Source organism: Scyliorhinus canicula, chromosome 7 (genome assembly GCF_902713615.1).
Source record: "Scyliorhinus canicula chromosome 7, sScyCan1.1, whole genome shotgun sequence".
Classification (NCBI taxonomy): Eukaryota; Metazoa; Chordata; class Chondrichthyes; order Carcharhiniformes; family Scyliorhinidae; genus Scyliorhinus; species Scyliorhinus canicula.
Window position 1 is genome coordinate 83,099,471 of NC_052152.1, and position 13,601 is coordinate 83,113,071.

Genomic DNA, 13,601 nt, shown 5'->3' on the forward strand with positions numbered 1-13,601 from the left:
GGCAATATTTCCAAGCGCGATGTTACTGGACCCTCCCGATAATGTGATCAGGGCATGTATCTGATTTTCATGAATTAGCATTGATTTAAATGCCATTGGTCAAATTGGTGGGATTCTCCGTTGACTGTCGCTGAAATCAGGAAACCCGATTTTGGGGGAGAATCGATTCTGACGCCATAATCGCGGCGGGCACTGATTTCACACCATATGGCAATACTCCGTCACCTCAACAGCGTCATCAGAGCGGTCCAGAATGGACATACAGGAAACACCATTTGCATATCATTAAGGGCCTGACCCGATATTCTCCAGGGCTTCTGTGATTCTCTGCCACCGATGGGCAGAGTTCCTGACGGCGCAGTTCTCGTGAAACCAGTGTCGTGGCTGCTGAGAGAGAGAGAGGGGGTACAGAAAGAATCCAAAATCGCCATAGTTTGCTGACAGTTGTGCCGCTGGCCGAGGGCTTCTGCCAGGATCAGGAGGTGGGCTGTGGGGTGTGGCAGACAGACACGGAACTCCATTGCCGCAGCCGGAAAGGCAGCCATGCAGCTGCGCACACCGCTGACAGCCCACTATGAACTTAGGGCCACGGGTCGTATAGGTGTGCCCCAGGCCACCCGACTAGGTTCCCTCTGGCCCCAGCCGACCCATCAGCTGTATGGGCACGCTCCAGCACAACCTGTGCCATCTTGTTGCCTGGGATGAGTGTGTATGGGATTAAAATGTGTATATGCGGCTGCAGTTTGTTAGGCTCCTGAGTGTCAATCATGGACCCAGAAATCCCGCACCATTTTTTATTGGAATTGATTGTGTTCCGGATTGTGGCAGTGCTAGCCCCTCCACAGTCACCGAATCGGTCTCGGTTCAGCGCCAGTTTTGCTGTTGTGAGAGTCCATACATCCTGCGCCGGTAGTCTCAGGAACGGAGAATCCAGCCCAAATCTTTTGGCAATGTCAGATGCTGCCCCATGGCAAAGCCTGAAATGGCAGATTACCAGAATGTTGGGATTATGCCATTGCCTGCATGGGTTTCCACCAGGTGCTCCAGTTTCCTCCCACAAGTTCCGAAAGACGTGCTTGTTAGGTGAATTGGGCATTCTGAATTCTCCCTCAGTGTACCCGAACAGGCGCCGGAATGTGGCAACGAGGGGATTTTCACTGTAACTTCATTGCAGTGTTAATGTGAGCCGACTTGTGACACTAATAAAGATTATTATTATTTCTATGCTCTGATCTCCTGCCGACAGCAACAGTAGCGCGCTAACCATCCCATGCTGGTGAGAACATGTAAATAAGGTAAAGCATGCATATGCATGCAATTAATGGGCTTGAAGACTGAGTCTCCACCCCTTCCACCATGGTGTGAAGTTGACCAAGTGCAGCCCTGGTGTGACAGAGCCTGAGGGGGGTTAAAGTATCAGGGCACTGATGAAATGCCCCTCTGTTGCTGCCAGGCTGCAGATGGGGGTTCCCCAAGGGTCCGGGAGATTGGGTCACATCTTATTCCCCCAATCAGATACCCCCCCATCAGTCACCCCTGCCTGAAAGCTGAAGAACAGTCCCGCCACTCGAGTAAAAAAATCACTACATCTTCATTAACCCTTTCCTAACATCTGCTGCCTCAGGCAGAATTCATTAAACTGTCATTAAAGCTGTCACAAATGTCAGAGACTTCCACGGAAGCCAAGTATACTTGAAAGGGTTTCAAATCCCCTGGCAGCCATTGAAATGAAAATCTCCATTCAATTTTATACAGCAATACATTCCACCAGCTAATGATTGACAGTTTTATTGGTCAAGACACAGGGGCTTGGTGGATTGTTTATTTATTTTTCCGTTTGTCATAATATACACACAGGTATATGATGGTGCACAGACAGGCAGTGATTGACACACAGGATAACCAATGAACACACAGAACACAGCAGCCAATCACCAGACAGGACACGACCACTATAAAGCCAGAGGGCACTAGTTTTCCCGCTCTCTTGGGATCCAGCCTCTGAGACAATCAGAGTCCGTGAGCAACAACTAGAACATACACCATGTGGTGGTAAGATAGTCTGGTCAGGTTAGCCACAGGTCTCCAGTCAACTCAGCATAGTGTCAACCCACAGTTAAAGTATGTATGATAGTTAAGAGTTCAATAAAATCGAGTTGAACTTCTTCAAGTGTTGGAAGCCTGTCTCTCTCACTGCTGCAGTAAACGCAGTCCTCGCAACCCAGCTTACCCAACACATCATGGTACCAGTGACTCATGATCGAGTTTGATGAACCTACCTTGAGATAGTCTGCCTTTGACCAGCGATCAGCCATCCGGTAACATGGACAGCTTCCGCCCTCCCCCGCAGCTCCACATCGCCGGCAACCTCAGTGCAAACTGGAAGATTTTCAAGCAAAAGTTCCAGCTACATCTTGAAGCCACCGACCTCGAAGCCGCATCGGATGCCAGGAATATCGTTCTCTTCCTCTCTACAGCCGAGGATCACGCTATCCACATCTTTAACTCCCTCACCTTTGCTGAAGGCGAGGACAAGACAGTCCTGCTGAAGTTCGACAGCCACTGTGACATCGAAGTCAACGAGAGCTTTGAACGCTGTGTTCCAGCAGCGGCTTCAGGGTAAGGATGAACCTTTTCAGTCCTTCTTAACCCATTTCCATATCCTCGCGCAGTCCTGCAACTATGGCTCCACTTCCGACTCCATGATCCGCGACCAGATTGTTTTCGGGGTCCACTCCGATCCCCTTCGCCAGCAGCTCCTTAAAGTTAAGCAGCTCACCTTCACCATCGCCATAGAGACCTGCGTCTGACACGAGCACACTAACAAATGGTACTCCCATATCAAGGCGGCAGCGACGGCGCGGCAAGGCCCCCACGATGCGGAGCGGGTGCAGGCAGGGCCTGAGTCTGGATGAGGGTGGCCATTTTGCGCGCTTTTCCCGGGCTCCTGTGCATATGCGCCACGACCAACGGGACGGCAAGGCCGACGACCAAACTGCGCAAGTGCACACATCGTTCGACCGCAACGCGCATGTGCGGTGGCGCACGGAGCGTCCTGACGTCGGCGCCATGACGTGCAACAACTGTGGCTCCGCCCATTTAAAGTGGCAATGTCCCGCGAAATCTCAACGCTATCTCCAGTGTAGCAAGCTTGGCCACTACGCAGCCCTGTGCAGATCTGCCCAACTGCCCAACACCCAGCGATCCCAGCCGCAGCGCAGGAACGTCCGGTCAGTACAGCAACCCATTGCAGACTCCAACTCCGACATGGTTCCAGATCCCAACACCAAGGGCCTCACATCCCCATTCCAGGTGGGCATCATCACCAAGCATACGCTGCTTTCAGCCAAGAAGGTGAAACAACTCCCAGTGATGATCATTGATCCGGACGACGAGTGGTGTGCCACCCTTACGGTCAACAAGGCTCGCATACGCTTCAGGCTGGACACCGGCATTTCAGCAAACCTCATTTCAAAGTCTGACCTTGACACCATCCGCGTCAAGCCAAGCATTCTTCCGCCGGCCTGTCAGCTCCTCGACTACAATGGCAATGCCAATGCTGCCAGTGGCTCTTGCCAGCTTGCAGTATCCCATCGTTCTTCAAAAGCAATCCTGCGTTTTGAAGTTGTAGGAACCAACAGAGCTTCCTTGCTCGGTGCTAAGGATTGCAAAATCTTGAATCTTGTGCAGCGGGTTCACACCATGTCGTTCGCTGAGGCAACGGCCTTGCCAGATGTCAACTTCCAAACCCAGTTAGATGACATCATAGCACAATACCACGGCGTCTTCGAAGGTATGGGCACACTCCCCTACCGATACAAGATACTACTGAAGCCGAATGCCACCCCTATGGTTCACGCACTGCGTCGGGTGCCAGCACCCCTCAGGGACTGCCTCAAGCAGCAGCTGCAAACCTCCAGGACCAGGGCATCATTTCTAAGGTCACGGAACCCACGAACTGGGTCAGCTCCATGGTTTGTGTCAAAAAACCGTCAGGGGAACTTCGCATTTGTATCGACCGCAAAGATTTGAACCGTAACATCATGAGGAAACACTACCCTATGCCTAAACGAGAAGAGCTCACCAGCGAAATGGCTCATGCCAAGTTTTTCGCGAAGCTGGATGCCTCCAAGGGGTTTTGGCAAATACAGCTGGACACGTCCAGTCGAAAGCTGTGCACATTTAACACCCCGTTCGGTCGTTACTGTTACAATCGGATGCCCTTTGGCATCATCTCCACCTCGGAGGTGTTCCACCGAGTAATGGAGCAAAGATGGAGGGCATCGAGAGGGTGCAAGTGTACGTTGATGATATCATTATCTGGTCCACAACTCCTCAGGAGCACATCGATCGCCTGTTCATAGGATCCACAAGCATGGCCTCTGACTCAATAGATCCAAATGCTCGTTCGATCAAGCAGAAATAAAGTTCCTTGAGACCATATTTCGCAGTTCGGTGTGCAGCCAGATGAAGACAAGGTGTCGGTGATCAATGCCATGAAGACCCCGGAGGACAAAAAGGCGGTCCTCCGCATCCTAGGAATGGTCAACTTCCTTAGGAAGTTTATCCCCAACCTTGCATCACACACCACAGCTCTCCGCCATCTTGTTAAAAAAACTACCGACTTCCAGTGGCTCCCCGCTAATGAGCGAGAGTGGCGTGAGCTCAGGGCGAAACTCACCAAGGCCCCGGTACTGCCGTTTTTCGACCCCGCCAAGGAGACGAAAATCTCTACCGACGCAAGCCAGGCTGGCATTGGGGCAATGCTCCTCCAGCGGGACAAATCCTCCGCCTGGGCCCCAGTCGCATAAGTATCTGGAGCCATGACACCTACTGTGCAACAATATGCTCAGATTGAAAAAGAATGCCTGGGCCTCCTCACAGGGATTGACAAATTCCATGATTATATGTATGGACTCCCCAAATTCACGGTCGAGACGGACCACAGGCCATTGGTTCACATCATCCAAAAAGACCTCAATGATATGAAGCCACGGCTACAACGTATCCTCCTCAAACTCCGCTGCTACGATTTTGACCTGGTCTACACCCCAGGCAAGGAGCTCATTGTGGCCGACACACTCTCTAGATCCATCACCTCGCCGTGTGAGCAGTCGGACTTTGTCTGTCAGATAGACGCTCAGGTGAAGTTTTGTGCATCCAACTTTCCGGCCACTGATGAAATGGTCATGCAAATTCGTCAGGAGATGGCCAGGGATCCTATACTCCAGCGGGTCATGCAACATCTCACGGATGGTTGGCAAAAGGGGCAGTGCCCACAGTTCTATAATGAAAAGGACGATCTAGCGGTAGTGGACGGCATACTGATGAAACTGGACAGGATAGTAATCCCACAGAGCATGCGAGAGCTGGTCCTCGGCCAAATCCATGAGGGTCGAAAAGTGTCGCCGTCGAGCCAGAGAGGCAGTATATTGGCCAGGCATCAGTCAGGATATCACCAACACGATCCTCAACGTGCCAAAGGTTCCAGCCGGCTCAGCCGAAAGAGACTCTGCAGCCGCATGAACTGGTGTCTTCCCCATGGACCAAAGTTGGTATTGACCTCTTTCATGCAAAGGGCCGAGACTATGTCCTCCTCGTGGACTACTTTTCTAACTACCCCGAGGTGGTCAGACTGACTGACCTCACATCATCAACAGTCATCAAGGCATGCAAAGAGACCTTTGCCCGTCATGGCATTCCACTTACAGTTATGGCAACAGTGCTTCTTCAGCCAGGGGTGGAAGGATTTTTCCCGGCAGTACAATTTTATGCACGTCACTTCAAGACCCCACTACCCCCAGTCGAAGGGAAGGCTGAAAAGGGGTTCCACATTGTTAAAAGACTGTTGCGCAAAGCTGCTGACTCGGGTTCGGACTTTAACCTGGCGCTGTTAGCCTACAGGGCGACTCCTCTATCCGCTGGCCTGTCCCCAGCACAACTGCTAATGAACCGCACACTATGGACAACGTTGCCAGCTATCCACATCCCGGACCTTGACAATTTTCCAGTCCTGCAGATGATCCAACAGTCTCGGGCCCAATGCAAGTTGGCGTACGATGCCCACGCCACAGATCTCCCTGCTCTGGTCCCTGCTGACCGAGTTCGTGTTCAGCTACCTGACTGTGGTGGTTAAGCAAGTGGCCCCGAGATCGTTCCTTGTTCGCATGCATGATGGCTCCTTTATTCGGCGTAATAGGCTGGCACTCCGGCTACTTCCATGCTCGCCACCTCAACGTGATGTCCCGCCTCACATGCTGGTTCCTCAGGACGTGCCCTTCCACAAGACCACGATCTGCCAGTTCTTTCACCGGCCTCTACATTGGAGGCGGTTCTGGCCGTTCCAGTGCAGGCGGCCCCTGACCCACCCTTCAGGCGGTCAACCAGAATTCGTCGCCCGCCACAGAGACTGAATTTATAGACTGAATGCTGCATTACCTTGTGATCTGTTTACACATCTGTACATATTGTTTCTTCCTAATTTGTTATATGCCCTATATCTGCACTAGACACCTTCCCATGTAAATACGTTCACACACTTTGTATATAGTCAGGCTCCTACACACACACACACTCACTATTTATTGACCGATACACATTTTTTAAAAAGTAAAAAAAAAGAGATGTCATAATATACACACAGGTATATGATGGTGCACAGACAGGCAGTGATTGACACACAGGATAACCAATGAACACACAGAACACAGCAGCCAATCACCAGACAGGACACGACCACTATAAAGCCAGCGGGTACTAGTTTTCCCGTTCTCTTGGGATCCAGTCTCTGAGACAGTCCGAGCCCATGAGCAACAACTAGCACATACACCATGTGGTAGTAAGATAGTCCAGTCAAGTCAGCATAGTGTCAACCCACAGTTAAAGTATGTATAATAGTTAAGAGTTCAATAAAATCGAGTTGAACTTCTTCAAATGTTGGAAGCCTGTCTCTCTCACTGCTATAGTAAACGCAGTCCTCACAGATCCAGCTTACCCAACACATCACCGTTCACGCTTGAATGCATGTCAATCACCCTGCTTTGACTCTAACCGCAATGTTTATAAACACTCTTGCTATGATTAATGGCTTCTCACCATATCAAAAGCAGCTAAGTGGTTTCGCTTCTTCATTTTTACAGCAGAAACCACTTTGAGGGGGAGTTGGATCACCCTAAATCATTTGTGCTGTGGGAAGTGGGGTGGCTCACTGTTCCTGTGGTGGTGGGAGGATGCCAATCTTTGACAGCAGGTGGGAGGGGGCAGGATTAATTTTTTTTTGGGGGGGGGGGGGGGGGGGGGGCCTGCTGCCGGACCTCAGAATCAAACTACCCACTCAAAATGGCGGCCTGATATTGGGATTCCGACAGAATCCGCATGGTCTGCACCATGCAGACATTTGCATGGTTAAGGAGTGAGACTCACACCTGGATCCTGCTCCCAGAACCAGCGGAGACAAATCTCAATTCTCTGCTGGTGGAAGCACTTGGGCTGCAGAACGGAGCATCCGGCCAGAATGTGACCTGGAGCTTGTCAGAACTTTCCAGAAACTTTCCGTCTGCACAAAATTTGGTTTGAAAATCACTTCACTTGAAAATATGAATTCCTGAAATGTGTAATGTGGAAAATAAATTGGTGCTTTAGCCAAATAAATCTTGCGCTACAGAAAACCTTACCTTGCAGAAATAAAAGACCAATACTTTCCACTGACTAAAAATATGGTGCACTGCGTGATTCTGTACAATAATCTATTTTTCTCCATACGACTATATCATTATCTTGAAAGGTTAAGTAAATATATTAAAAACAAATGTATATATTTCAAATGTAATGAACACCGCCACTTAAAACAAAGCAGATTAAATTATTCTGGAAGACATGAAATGAAAAGTAGGCCTAAGCTAATAAAATATTAAGCACATAATTATCTGTTAGTGTATCTAATTCAAACACAAACAATTCATCCTGATTCATACTGATACCTAGGAAGAAGAGAAGCGGCAAGTTGAAAGAATCAATTTACAGGAAGTTTTATGCCTGTAACCTTTCTTCCATCCTGTTATTGTTAATCCTATTGGTGCCTGAGGAGAAATTGTGAAGAAATCTTCTTGAAGGAGTCACATAAATTTTCAGTCATTAGTTTAGGAATGCCAATTTTTCAGAGTAGCTTTGAGTATCCCATATTTAATGGTTTGTCCTATAAATGATCAGGGTAACTTGGGAATCATTCTTATTCACAAAGATTAAAGTGAGGAAGCAAATGATCTGTTTTTGGGCGGGTAAAAAAAGTGATTGAAGTTTTCCAGATCAAGATTATAGCCCATGTGATAAATAATAATGCTATCATCAATTGATCATGATGCCTTCGAAAATTGTGCCATCATTTTCAACCCATCTATTCTGAAATAGAAATAGCATCACAATTCAAAATGTGCATCCCTTCCTCCTAAAAACACAAGCCATTCCTGGTAAATTGTGACATCGCCGATAGCTAATTTGAATACTGCACTGGCAGCAGAAGATGATCTCTCATCCCAGAAATGAAACCGGTCATTAAACAGCTGAGTAATGAGTTATTCACCTCCCAGCACATCTTGTCCACTGAATCAAAGCTGGTCAATTAAAACAGCTGCTTGCCCAGGTGCTCCTGCAGTACAGCTAGCTGAATCCTCATTACAGTGCACAGCACAACACATTGTGGCATACGGACAAGCCATGACTGGTACACGGTACCATGACTGATGGCTGATTCAAGACAGAAGAAAACAGAAGTGGACATACTGTGGATTTAAATGAATTACAAAGAAACTAACATTTCTTACGTTATTTCATTTCTTATATGTCTTCATAGTAAATTAAATAATAATGCCAATGGTTGAACAAATGAAAATAATCGAAATTTACTTGAAATTAAAATGAACAGGTACAGGGTCACAATATAAATAGAAGAACAAAACAGCCATATTTTCCACAGGACATATTTCATTATTAAATAATTAAAATACGTTATTGAACCGTTGGAAAAAAAAATACTTGGATTAAATAAAATTTTAAAGGTATTAAGCAATTGAAAGCACAAACGGAATCATAAGAGTGAAGTCTAATAAATAATGCAAAGCTGGTATTGAGTAGGAGGTCAGACATTATAGAAATAGGATGGTCGAGACAGAAAAAAAAATGTTTACAACATCTGTTTAGAAGCTGTTTAAAAAAAAGCAAAAGATACAAACAATAAAATATGGTAAAATGGGATGCGAACCAGGGTGGAAAGCTTTACCTCCTCTTCCCGTCAGGACAGGGGGAGGGGGGAGGATGAAAAGTAAAAGGAAACAGGAAACGTAACTCCAACCTGCCACTCTGGCTTTAGCTAAGATGGGTTGAGGGAGGGAGGCAAACCAATCCACTCTCTGGCGGTAGGTCATGTGTATTTTAAGGAGGCCATTCACTTTTATCTTCAACACCTCTTAACCAGATTCCCCAGGCCTCAAGAAAACCCTGAAAGGAGGCGAGATGTATCAGATCTATGTGGAAAGTGTCTTCATTGCACTCCCTGTAGGCCTGGGTGTGCAGGAGTTGTCCACAAGCAATTGTGTTTACCCCACTCCCACGGAATGAACAGCATTGCATCCAGGTTCTCAGGGCTAAACTGCTGGCATTGGACACAGATTTTCTGGTCCCACAACCAGTGCAGCATCCGTTTAGAGAATCTCCTGGTTTCCTCTAGACACGTGCCCAGTGCTGCATCAGATAAACATGGAATATGCTGTGTGCCTTGTTGTGACATTACTCAATATTCTTCCTGCTCGGGTATTGTTCCCCGGCCACTTGAAGTGCCACTCCTTGTGCTGGATTCTCCGATTTTGAGGCTATGTCCCCACGCTGGCATGGGAACGGAGGCATTTTACAATAGAAACAATGGCGTAAAACAGCCACCGATACTCCATTTGGCTGGAGCTAGCATCAAGGCAGTGTAGAGCACCCAGCTCTAGCTGCCGATACAGCCTGGAGAATTGCCCGGTCCGTGGCCATGCATGCCCACAGTGGTGGCCAACAGCAGCCGCACCGTGCAACATGGCCCTCCCCCGACTGTGGAGGCACTGGACTGAGTCTGCAGCCACCATGCCGAGTTCCGACGGATGAGGCCACATGCGGCCGACGCCGTCAGGAACTCAGCCGGTCAGAGGCAGAGCTACGGGGAGTGGGCAACAGGCAATGGCCTGAGGTCGTCAATATGGCGTGTGGCATACTCTCCGAGTACACCGTTTTGGCGGGGGCAGCGTGTCGCAAAAGCTGCGCCACCCTGATCCAGTCGTGAACAGTGATTCTCCGGCCAATCGCCGAACGCGATTTTGGAGTCTGCCACCTGAGAATCCCGCCCTTTGGGCGCGATTCTCCAACCCCCATGCCGGGTGGGAAAATCGTGGGAGTGCCGGGCGATTCACGCCACGCCGCCCTAGCACCCGCACATAATTCTCCCACTCCCCCAAAACGGCGTGTCGTGTTTTGCGACAGGCCGCTCGGAGAATCGCCGCTCCGGTCGAGCGCCGATTCTCCGGGCCGAGCGGCCTGCCTAATCCAACCGGGTCACGCCAGCACCAACCACACCTGGTTGCTGCCGGCGTGAACAGCGCGCGACCGCTGCGTGTGGGGCCTGTGGGGGGCGGAGGGAGGTTCGAGCACCTGGGGAGTGCTCAGGAAGGGTCTAGCCCGCGATCGGTGCCCACCGATCGTCGGGCTGGCGTCTCTGAAAGACGCACTCTTTTCCCTCTGCTGCCCCGCAAGATCAATCCTCCATGTCTTGCGGGGCAGCGGAGTGGAAGACGGCAACCGCGCATGCCGCCGGCCGCGTCATTCAGGCATCGCCGCTTTGACGCGGCACCAAGGCCCGGCGCGCGAGATTGACACGCCGCCACTCCTAGCCCCCTGGGGGTGGGAGAATAGGGGGCGAGGAGCGGCCTCCGACGCCGGAGCGAAACACTCCGGTTTTCACTCCGGCGTCGGCACTTTGTCTCCCTTTGGGAGAATCGCGCCCTTTATCTTTCCTGTCGTATCTTTTTATCTCCACAGTTCCCCTGGCGTTGGGGGTGAGGGACTGTGGAGATAAAAAGATAGGAAAGAAAAGATAAAGAGCGGTATTGGCATTCATGGTTCTCCACTGCTGATTGTTGCTGAAAAACGAAAGATAAAGCAAAGGCCCGGAATCCATAGTGGTGATGGAAGTTTTCTATTAAATCCATGGGACTTTATATGGGATTTCCACTGGTACTGTTCATAGAATCCCTACAGTGCAGAAGGAAGCCATTTAGTCCATTGAATCTGCATTGACCCTCTGAAACAGCACCCTAACTGAGCCCGCACCCCCGCCCTATCCCTGTAACCTCATCTAACCTTTGGACTCTAAAAGGCAATTTAGCATGTCCAATCCACCCAACCTGTTCGGAGCACCCGGAGGAAACCCTTGCAGACACAGGGAAAATGTGCAAACTTCACACAGCCAGTCACCTGAGGTTGAAATTGAGCCCGGGTCCCTTGGCACTTCAAGGCAACAGTGATAACCATTGTGCTGCCATGCCGCCCTGTTAATACAGAACTTTGTGGCACATGATTGTTGAAAACTGCCACCCCATAAGGCACGTCGAAGTGTGTTTTTAAACTCACTTAAGTGTACGGGACTGGGTCCCATCCGTGAAATCGGGTTAGATTTCGCGAGGAGTAATGGCCATTGGGAATCCAGGGGCAGGAGCCTCTCCCTGAATCCACCGGCCGCGTCTCACGCCAATTCCAGCAGGCTTCCACCGGTACATCTCGCCCTTAGTTTTCTGTTTCAAAGCAGATCAGTTTATACTCTAATGCTAAGCCATGAAAGGAACACAGGCAGCACAATGGGCTTCAGTTCTGAAAGTTGACAAACTTTGCTGATCATCACTCCCATCGTATGGTGTGTGAGAACAGGATTGGGGTTAGGTGTGATTCCTCCACAGCTAAATATTCCTCCAACATCATTGCCATACTTTAAAATAGCTCCTTGGCCAAGGTATCAGGATGTTATCAGCATCCATAGACCATTCGGTCCTTGGAAGAGTACCCCACTTAAATCCACGCCTCCACCCTATCCCCGCAACCAGTAACCCTACCTAATCTTTTTCAACACTAAGGGCAATTTATTATGGCCAATCCACCTAACCTGCACATCTTTGGACTGTGGGAGGAAATCGGAGCACCCGGAGGAAACTCACGCAGACACGGGGAGAACGTGCAGACTCCGCACTGACAGTGACCCAAGCCGGCATTCGAACCTGGGACCTTGGAGCTGTGAAGCAACTGTGCTAACCGCGATGCTCCTTGAAGAAAATTGGAAAACAAACTAACATTCATGAATATCTGTTTTTTACACATTTCTAAAATAAATAATCAAACCCTTTAAAAAAGATTACTCCAATGTTGGCTGATTATGCAAGAAAACTGTGGAAGACTACATACAGCTGATAATCATTTCCACACATGTAAAGTCCACTCTTTATATTTCAATTGAATATATAATCTGTATCCCATTCAGATTTATTAATGAGTTACCTGCAGCAAACAGCAGCACAGCCACAGGTCTGTAGAATCTCCGACGGGTTCCTTGGCAGATTGAGATCAAGGCAATGAGAAAGGCAATGAGAATAATGGCTGCTCCAGCCAGAAGCAAAGCAACTGTAGCAATCTCCCAATCTATAATATAGAAGGCAAAAGAGGAACAACTGATAATCTTTAATATACATGAAATCACATAATATATATAACTGCCAACATGTACAGCATTCACCAGGCCGGACACCAGGTTCAAATAAACTATTTAAATAGATCTGATTTTATTCTAGACCAGGTAGTGTGAGACAGGATACAAGCAGTTAGGTTATGGTTTAGCCTAAGGTTCAGAAAAGCACATAATCCCTTGTTGCAACAAAGACAGAAAATGCTGGACAATCACAGCAGGTCTGACAACGGCTGTGGGGAGAGAAGGGAGCTAGCATTTTGAGTCTGGATGACTCTTTGTCAAAGACATCCAGACTCACAACGTTAGCTCCCTTCTCTCTCCACAGATGCTGTTAGAGCTGCTGTGATTGTCCAGCATTTTCTGGGGGGGGGGTTCACATTCCAGCATCCGCTGTAATTTGCTTTTATCCCTTGTTGCAATATGTCTTTAATGAACCTTTAAGGGACAGCATCATTCCATCACTAGAAGGAAAGAGTCATGTGGTCCAGTCTCAGTTTAAGTTTGGCCTGTGAGCAGAGCACATGGCATATAGCTCTGGTGTTGATGTCTTCAAGCTTTCTATCGATATAGATGTTCTTATCTGCCTAGTTTAAATAAATGAACTCACAATGTGTTTACACAATCCCTTATAAGTGATTGGTGCTTTTGTATCATTATAAAACATGACATGACATTCACTGGTAGTCAAACAACATGGCAGCAAGATTACGTATAGGTATAACATGGCGAAAAGCCAGAGATAGTGCGACATGGCATGAGACGGCCCTTAACATTTTGATCAGGCAGCAACAAAGTCCAAGCCCAGAGAGTGTTCAGAACGCAGCGTGCTAGCTGCAGAGAAATT

At 48.7% G+C, this 13,601-nt stretch overlaps 1 protein-coding gene across 1 annotated transcript in view; it reads right to left on the reverse strand.

Moving 5' to 3' along the window:
- tmem47 (transmembrane protein 47) overlaps positions 1 to 13,601 on the reverse strand; it is an 83,087-nt gene that overhangs the window by 46,275 nt on the left and 23,211 nt on the right. Inside the window, exon 2 of the mRNA XM_038802282.1 lies at positions 12,571 to 12,711. Within this exon, the coding sequence (XP_038658210.1) occupies positions 12,571 to 12,711 (141 nt within the window). The remainder of the gene's footprint in view (positions 1 to 12,570; positions 12,712 to 13,601) is intronic.